Genomic DNA, 9,089 nt, shown 5'->3' with positions numbered 1-9,089 from the left:
TACTTGCCTTCACTCCATAAAGATACTGTACCTGTAAGAACACCCCATAGCACTGTAGGCCTAAGCAGTGCAGAGGACTTGGACAACCATTGAGTTTAAAACAGGAAACCTGCAAGTGCAAAACAAAACAATAATTCTCCAGAAACTGAGGAAAAGGGACAATTAAAGGCATAATTCTTGCTTTCTGGAAATGGTGGTGTAAGGGCACTTTGCACCAGCAGGGAGAGGGATGTCAGCTTACCTCAGAGAGAACCTTGTGGACGTACTTGAGCCTGTCTTTTGTGGGCAGCAGGAGTGTGCATCTCTTGAGCAGCAACCCTGTGGGGAGAAACCCACCCAGGACTGAGTCACACACAGAAACCCACCCAGGACTGAGTCACACACGTGGCACATGTGTCCCTGGGTGAGCTCAAGCATTCCCTGGCACAAGCAGGTGGCAGAAAAAAAAGGAGCTGTTGCAAGGCAGGAAGAGCAGCACCCAGCTTGGGGACATCTTTTACTCAAGAGTTGTCCAGAAGTGTGGAAGCTTCTTATGCCATAACTTGGTTATTGTGTTGTTTTTTTTTAAAGGTCTCTGTTAGTCACAGTTGGAGCCCTGTTAAAGTCACAATATTGGTTTTTTTTTTTTAATTACAGCTGTTAAAAACCCTTGGAAATAAATGTTACTTGTTGCACCTCCTGTAACAGACCCCTGGGGAACGCTGGTTTTCCCCTTACATCATGGAAAGCTAAACTTCCAGCATTTTTTTTCCAAGATAGCCACATGCTCTAAATAAAGAAATATTCTAAACTGTGATAATATAAATATAGCCAAGAGGTAAAATGATTTTCTTATACAGGAATGCAATGGGATGTGCTCAGGATGTCAAAGTCTGGGGTTCATTCCAGTGTGGGACAGCTGTTTGTTAAGCAGAGTTTGGGATTTTATTTTTATTTATTCTGCTACTAGAGAATGAGTTTGCTCTTCAAAAACTTCTACCAGAATAAAATCTAGATGTGTATTTGTAGGAGAAAGAATTTATTAAAGAAGAAATGCACAGAAAAGTCTGTGCTTCTCTGGGAAAAAAAAAGCAATAATTTTATTTTTATTTTTATTTTTTTACTCCCCTGAACTCATTCCCCCAGCAAACACTTCACTTCTTCAATGTCAAAAAGTGCTTTATGCATTTACTGTGGTTCTAAATTGGCTCTTCCCTTGTTTAGGGGTGTGTTAGCATCCCTGCAGGATGGCCACCAGTTATTCATCAGCCCAGGACATGACCCAAAGCTCAGTCCAGTCAAGTTTGTCTTGAGTGGATCAGGCTCTGGAGAGGAGCTCCGTGCAGAGGAGCTGCACATCTGACCCCAGACAGCAGCAGGGGGAGAAATCCCCTGGAGTCAAAAGGGGCTGAGCCAAAGGGAACTGCTCCTGGGTTTGTCCAACAAACATCCCCTTGAGCCTCCCATGGGTGACACAGAGATTGCTGTGGGGTTTTTTCCTTTCTTCTTTCTTTTCTTTTTTTTCCTTTCTTTTTTTTTTTTTTTTTTTTTTTTTTTTTTTTTTTTTTTCTTTTTTTTTTCCTTTTTCTTTTTTTTCCTTTCTTTATTTTCTTTCTCTTTTTTCCTTTCTTCTTCCTTTTTTCCTTTTTTCTTTTTTTCCTTTCATTTTTTTCCTTTTTTTTCTTTTTTCTTTTTCTCCTTTCTTTTATTTTCTTTCTTTTTTCCTTTCTTTTTTCTTTTTCTTTCCTTTCTTTTTTCCTTTTTTCTTTTTTCTTTTTTTTCTTTTTCTCTTTTTTCCTTCCTTTTTTTTCTCTTTTTTCCTTTTTTTTCCTCTTTTTCCTTTCTTTTTTTCCTTTCTTTTTTCCTTTCTTTTTTCCTTTCTTTTTTCCTTTCTTTTTTCCTTTCTTTTTTCCTTTCTTTTTTCCTTTCTTTTTTCCTTTCTTTGTCCCTTTCTTTGTCCCTTTCTTTGTCCCTTTCTTTGTCCCTTTCTTTGTCCCTTTCTTTGTCCCTTTCTTTGTCCCTTTCTTTGTCCCTTTCTTTGTCCCTTTCTTTTTCCCTTTCTTTTTCCCTTTCTTTCCTTTTTAAGATCCTGAATGTGTAGTGGTTTTGCTGCTGGGCAATGAGCTCACATCTACACTGAAATAAAAAGCTGCTGTTTGAGATGTGGTTACTACAAAGCCCAAACTCATTCTCATTATTTTTTTTTTTTTAAAGAACTTCACTATTTCAGGCTTCATTTTAAAAGCAAACCACTAAAATCTTTCCTAAGATCCCTCAAAACCAGCACGAATTGCTCACAATTAGAGGTCTTTGGCCTAAATGACTTTTCACAGTGTTCCTTTACCCTGCAGAGGTTTTCACAGGGCCCTTCAGCCAAGAGTGAGAGGGAAATTGGGTTCTTTGTGCCCATTTCAGCCTCTGAACTCTGACAAGGAGGTCCCTGACAACTGTGACAACCCTTCTGTGGTGAGCTACTTCTTTTCTGAGGAGCTGGATGGGATCTGCAGCTCAGCCCAAGGAGCCCATCAGTGTTTCCTGATGTTGGGGTTTAAGTTCTGTGGTTGCATTTCCCAGGCTGAGGAATGTGAGCAGCTCTGGAATGGTCTGAGGAAAAGCAACCCAAATCCTCCAGCTAGTGTGTGTGGGGGGTGGTTTCTGCTGCAGCTTCCAGTGGTGGTGTCCAAACAACCTAAATTTGGAGACCCCTACAGCAGGGAGCTGAGCCCTGCCTGGCATTTCAGAGGAAAAAAATAAAACAAAATAAACACAGAGGAGGGAGGCAGGCAGGCCACACAGGCCACACATTATTCTTCCCATAACTAAAATGCTTGGGAATAACTTCAGGTCATTCCCCAGCAGTTTTTGGGTATTTGAGTGGACTGTTTGGGCACTGGGGGAAAAACTTCCCCCCCTCTGAGGGAAATTCTTGGGGTTTTATCCTCAGCATTGTCCCAACCAGTGCAGAGATCAGGAGGAAACCTTTCTGCTGAGCCTCCCCTCCCTGGTGATCACCTAGAGATTTGTAGTGCTCTAAAATGCAGCATCCTTCCCTCTTGCCAGGTAGCTCAAGGTTATGGAAGTCTTGCAGCAGGAGCCTTCTGTTTCCTGATGGGCTTGAGATGTAATTAATGAGGTGGTTGCTGATGGTTTTGGACACCATGCTCAGGATGCTGATATCCTTCACTGAAAAAGCAAAACCCAGGAGAGTTGTGACTTTTGGCTGCAATAAAAATGCTGATCACTCAGCAGTAACTCTATCTGGCTTCAAGAACAAGCCAAGGAAGGAGGTAGAGAAATAAAACAGCATTTAATTAGCATTTGTCTCAATTGCAAAAAAAATATAATGATTAGAAGTGGATAGGTCTGGGGTAAACAAAAAAAACCCACTTAAAATAGTTTGTAATTATCATTTAAATGTTGGTTGTTTGGTTCTCCATACATAAAAGCTGGAAATTCAGGTAAAAAGTCACATAAAGTGACTTCAGCTAGCTAAAAGGGGAAGCATTTTAAATAATAATGGCTCTTCCTGAACAAAAAAACCCCAAATTTGTGTTAATTTTCAGCTATTGGAAGCAACACCTTTCTTGGCAGATTCTCACCTGAAAGATAATTCAACACCATTTGGAAGATCTCTAATGGAAGTGTTTTAAAATACCCAAGTGCTGGCAGAGCCTGGGAATCTGTGTCCAGGGGGCTGCAGAGCTGCCTGGCCCTGCTGCTCCTGCGCCTGCATTTCTGGGGAGGAACTGAGGTGTAGTTGGTGCCTGCTGGGGATCCCATTGCTCTTAATTCCATAAACTCAACCTGGAGAGAAAAAAAGATAAAAATTCTGTTTTCAGAGGAGGGAAAAAACCCCATGTCCAAAAGAGGGAATCACTGTAGGCCCAGTGATGGGGTGCAGAGGGTGAGTATTTGGTTCTGTTTAGTGCCAGGATGTGCAATTGATTCAATAATTTTCTAATTTTGTGTCTCAGAGGATGGAGTAAATGAGACAAAGAAATGTCTTGGCATCTAAAAAAACCCCAGTGACCCAGACTTTGCCAAATTGCTGAGGGTCTGAAAGGGAATGAGTTTTGAAACACCAATAAATGTGTTCTTTTGATTTGCCTTCTGGTTTCTGTCAAGGCAGTAATGAGTTAGTGATTTTTATTTTATTTATTTTTTTTTTTAACAGATTTTTCTCACTGTTTCTTGATTTCAGCAGCTGAGGCTTCAGGGAAATTGCCAAAGAGCCTGAGTAGAACTGGTAGTAACAGAGCTGGAACCCAGCCAAGCTGCTGTGCAACATCCCAGTTACCATCAGTGGGAAACACACTCAGAGAACAGACCTCATTGTTCCAAAGATTAAAAATTTACAGAAATTACAGAAAACAAGTTCCAAACATCCTTCATATTTAGTAGGGAAGCACTCAAGCCCTTTCCTCTCCAGCCTGCCACTGAGCAGAATTACCCCATCCACAATGGGAGCACTGTTTGTCCTGACAACTGGAAGAATAGAGAACATTTCATGAAAAGAGTGTTACAAATGGGTTTGGCTGACTCCTGCCTGTGTGCTGGATAGAGTTTGCATTGTACACTGGAGGAAGTTGGACTTCACTGGAAGTAATTTTAATTTTGGTGTGGTATCAATTCTGGCTGTCCAAAAACAGAGTTGAAACTCTCCAGGAGGCTCATGAGCAAAAAAAAAACCAAAAAAGCTCCTAAAATGAGTGTTTCATGAGGGTTTTACAGTGCTCAGACAAGAGACAGAGAACTGAGGTAACACCTTTAAGAACAATCCAGAAACCTCCTCTAGATAGACATGGGGTGATGTGAAAAAAATGTTTATCTTCTAAGGGCAAAGTCTGAAGTCAGTGGAAATTTTATACACACAGCTGTGGTTTCAGGGCTGCTTAAATTCCCTGTGTACAACAGACAAAGCAGCTCCCTTCCTGTGAATAAACAAGGCACCACTAAGCTTTGTGCAAGAGAGGCTGAATCCGATAGGTTTTTCTGATGCATTATTTAGAAATAAAGTTGCAAGCCTGGGATACTTTCTTCTCCTCCCCTACTCCCCCTTCCAGGCTTTGGTGGGACTTTCCTGAAAGGTTTTATGGTATTTTTGAGTGGTTTTTATAAAAATCTTACCTTGGGTCTGCAAGTGTGTTATGTGGAAAGGAAAATACTTCACCACAAGGGAGGTTTTTCAGAAGCCAATTCCAGCCTGTTCCTATTCAACTTGATTGAAGCTGAACTGACTACCACTATGTTAATTCAGAGCAGAGCTAGATAAAATTAATGTAAATAAAAATGAGTACAAGCAGCAAGTTTCAAAGCCAAAGCTTTAGAGTCTTTACTGAAAGCTCCCATTTTCTTCCTCTTTGACTTAACGTGGTTTTTATTTCTTAGGGAGTTCAGCCAGAGCTGGGCAATGGTCTGTGCACCTCCATCTGCTGCTGGGACACCACTTGTTTAGAGAACTGCTTAATCCAGACTGGAAATTGAAAGGTAAACGTTAAATATTTAACAAGCTGAAGTCATAACATTAGCCAAGAAGGGTCATCTTATTTGTAGCTAGAAGCTAATTTGTTTACAAGGCAGAAAGCACCAATTTTCAAGCCACCCCTCCCGTGTTTCTTGTCCTTAAGCAGGTGCTAAACTCCTGCTAATGGATGCACATTTGTTCCTGATATTTCTCTGAAAACCTCTGTTAGCATTTGGCAAACATTTCTTGCAAAAGGTTGTTTACTCTGGAGGTTGGTTTGGAACATTTCCTCTTCCCTGCCTCTCACGCACTGCCTCAAACAAACTGCTTCAAATACTGACTCAATAGGGTTTTTTCCTTTTTTTTTTTTTTTTTATTTTCTTTCCCCATTTTTCTCTTTTACCTTCTCAGTGCAAATAAAACGTATGAATTGAAGTGATAAAGCTTGGAGCACTGAGCAGAGCCGTGGGGTTACACTCCCCCTAGGCCTACGCCAAGAGTTTGTAAAACCCTGACTTTCGGATTTATTTTGTTATTGATGTGAGGACTCTAGATCACCTCAGTGGTACAAACCAGTCCTTTGAGCACCCACATCCCTGATGATTCCTGAAGGAAATCTGAGGGCACACACAGATCCCACAGCTGATGGAGGATGGGAATTGCGGTGGGATGGTCCCCTCAGGAAGGGAAACGCCAGCACCTTTCGTTTTGCCACCCCCAAATTTGGGTTGATTTCTTTGATTTCAGCATTTTGGGATAGATTTGGCCTTTTTTTACCTGTGGTTTTATGTCGGATGTAGCCGGGTTAGGACAAACCTTTAGGCCAAACCACCAGCTAGGCCGCGTCCTCCTCCCGCCTGCAGGGCTCCTCTCCCTCACAGCCCCCCCAAAAAGTGGCTGAAAAAACGGGATCTGCACCCAAAAACCTCCACAAGGGTCATGGGGGAGGTCTTGTGGTCGGTGCCTACTTCCAGACGAGGTTTTTGGGAGCTGTTTTACCTCAGGAAAATTCCCTCCCCACAAACACCCCCCCAGCCGGGCCGCTGCCTGGGCTGCCTGTGAGGGGAGCAGCAGAGGAGTGAGGGGTGTGGGGTGAGCAACACCCCCGTGTCCCTCAGGGAAAAGGAATTAAAAATACATCTTTTAAAATATATATTTAATTTGGTTTTGGGTTTGTTTTTTTTTTAAGTCTTTAAATGCATGATTTCACTCAAACGTCACCACTTACTGGGGCTAAATCTGGGCATACTCAGGTAGGCAGCTGCACCCCTGGCTCTGTGGGGCTTTGCTCAGAAATGGGGAAATGTTTGTGAAAATGGGAAAAAAAAAATAATCTGATTTTTTTTCCAGTTTCAGAGCGGTGGTTGCCAAGGAGGGGAAGGAGGGGAGGGGGGGGCAGTGGCAGCTGCCTACGTGTTGGAAGGGAAGAAATCAGTGCGGGCAGGAAAAGGGTTAAATTCGAGCGGTGTTTTATTGGGCTGATGAGGAATTAATGAATAATCCCCCCTGGTTCGTGCTAATTAGATTGGAATAATTGGGATTTTCCCGCCCTTTTCCCGCCGCTTCCAGCGGGAGGGGAAGAGATTGGGGGGGGGGGGGGGTGGAAGAGCCACGCACGCGGCCTTCCCGCCCTCTTGGCCACGCCCATCTCATGAATATCCAACAACTCACCGCCCGCAAAGCGCGGCGCTGTTTGACCACACCCACCTCGTGAATATTAATCGCGCAACCGCCTATCAGGCGTGGTCCCCGTGTGACCACGCCCACCTCATCAATAATTAATCACGAGCACCGTTGCGCCTCCATTTCGGAGCGCGGCGAGGGCGGGAGGCGAGTGCGGGGCGTAGGGCGCTGGGTTGGGAGGGATATCGCGACATATCGCGGCTTCCCGCAGGGTTATCGCGGCTTTTGGTATTTCATCCGCTGCTGTGGAAGCCTGAGGAGCGCAGAGCCCGCCGAGAGGGACCTCAGGGAATGTGAGGAGACTGATGGCGGAGCTGTGGGTCTGCTCTGTAGGTTGCTGTCGCGACTGACACACCGACCTGCGCTGTAGCACGACCCCCAGAGTCGCTCCATGTCGGGCCTGGCCCCCCCAAAACCCATTTCCAATCAGGGAAAACGTGTTCCCAAGGGCTGGGCTCGGGTCCAGTACCCCCAGGACAGAGCCAGGAACCCCTCGGGATGGTCCAGAGGGATCCAGGCAGCAGCGGGGATGCTCCCAGCATCCTCCAACCCGGCTCCTGGAGCAGGGATGAGGCTGTGGCCCCATCCCAGTGCTGTTTATTCCCTAAAACCCAGTTATTCCAGGGAATATTCCAGTGGCAGGAAAACCCCGGGGAGAGCAGCGAACCCTTCATATTCCCCATCGAGCTGTTATTTTTTATTTTATTATTTAAAAACTATTTTTTTCCATAAATTCTGCTTCCAAAGGAGACTTCGGGAATGTGACAACCCCTCGGGATAGATCCCGAGCTGCTCCAAAGGCAGCTCCCATACGATGGCAGCAGAGGGCTGCAGCTCCTCCAAAGGATTCTATTCCTATAGGATCATTTTTTTCAGGCAGTTCTTTTGACTTTAACTAATTTATATTTTTTTTTTCCTTGAACTTTACCGAAGGAAGAACTTCCCGTAGAAGCCAAACAACTCAACCCCAAGCACCGGGATGTGGCATCTCCTGACAACTGCTGCTTTAATTCAGGACCAGGAGAGGGAGAATGCCCCAAGGAGGTGCCCCTGGCTCCAGGTATTTTTGCTGAAAAGGTAAAATTAAACCAGTTTGCAAAAATTCTCAATCTCCAGGACATTTCTGCCTGGTTTGGCCACACAACTGAGCAGCCCCAGCTTAGTACATCCCAAAAGTTTACATTGTCCCTGGTTTTTGGGTTTTTTTTTTTTCCAGTTGGCTCCTCATGTCATTGCATTTTTCTCTGGAAATCCTTCAGCAATCCTGTCCCAGGAAGGTGGCATTTCCCTCATCCTCCCACCTCTCAGTCCCACCCCAAAACTGCTGCATTTCAGCAGTGCCAGCAAAAAGGTTTTGAGAGGGCCCTGCTGATTAATTTACACCCATAGCAATGATTCTGGTTCTGACCAGAGGAGAAATACAAAAAATAAAAGGTGGGGGGGACGTGGAGTTTCCTTGTGTAGCTTTTAGGAGCCTGGAAATAGATTTAAATAAAGTTTTTTGGGGTTTAAAACTACATCCAGGCTCCTTGTTGGAGCTCCATAAATACATTTAACCAGGTAATGATTGGCCCAATTAACAGCAGCCCTGAGTTCTGCAATTTAATTGAGTTGTGGGGTAAAAGTATTATCTTGGGTTTGCTGTAAATTGGCTGGCTGTCACAGTTGTGGTTTTTTGAGGGTTTTTTTTCCCCCATTGGAGGCTCTGTAATCTGGTCAGTGTTGGTAAACTGCTTAGAGATGACAGGATGAAAGCTAATAAGGAAAAAAAAAAAAGGTACAATTGGGTTGTTATAAAGGATGGGGATGGTTCTGGGGTGCTGAGTGTTTATTCTCTGCAGGAATGGCCTGGTACTGACATTTATGTGCTGAATTTCTCTCTGCCCTGCCTGCACCTGAACCTCTGAGCAGCTTTCTGGTAAAAATAACTCATTTTGCCTGAAGTGACAAGAGCAGGACTGCT

General features: G+C 44.0%; 1 protein-coding gene across 1 annotated transcript in view; it reads right to left on the bottom strand.

Annotated features, from left to right (window-relative positions):
- CWC25 (CWC25 spliceosome associated protein homolog) overlaps positions 1-3,759 on the bottom strand; it is a 12,260-nt gene extending 8,501 nt beyond the window's left edge. Inside the window, exons 1-4 of the mRNA XM_030468624.1 lie at positions 3,579-3,759; positions 2,992-3,162; positions 242-318; positions 32-109 (exon numbers count right to left, since the gene is read on the bottom strand). Coding sequence (XP_030324484.1) covers positions 32-109; positions 242-318; positions 2,992-3,162; positions 3,579-3,759 — 507 coding nt within the window. The remainder of the gene's footprint in view (positions 1-31; positions 110-241; positions 319-2,991; positions 3,163-3,578) is intronic.
- Between the last annotated feature and the right edge of the window lie 5,330 nt (positions 3,760-9,089).

This window comes from Calypte anna, unplaced genomic scaffold (genome assembly GCF_003957555.1).
Source record: "Calypte anna isolate BGI_N300 unplaced genomic scaffold, bCalAnn1_v1.p scaffold_18_arrow_ctg1, whole genome shotgun sequence".
NCBI lineage: Eukaryota > Metazoa > Chordata > Aves > Apodiformes > Trochilidae > Calypte > Calypte anna.
This window is presented reverse-complemented; position numbering and strand designations above follow the sequence as displayed.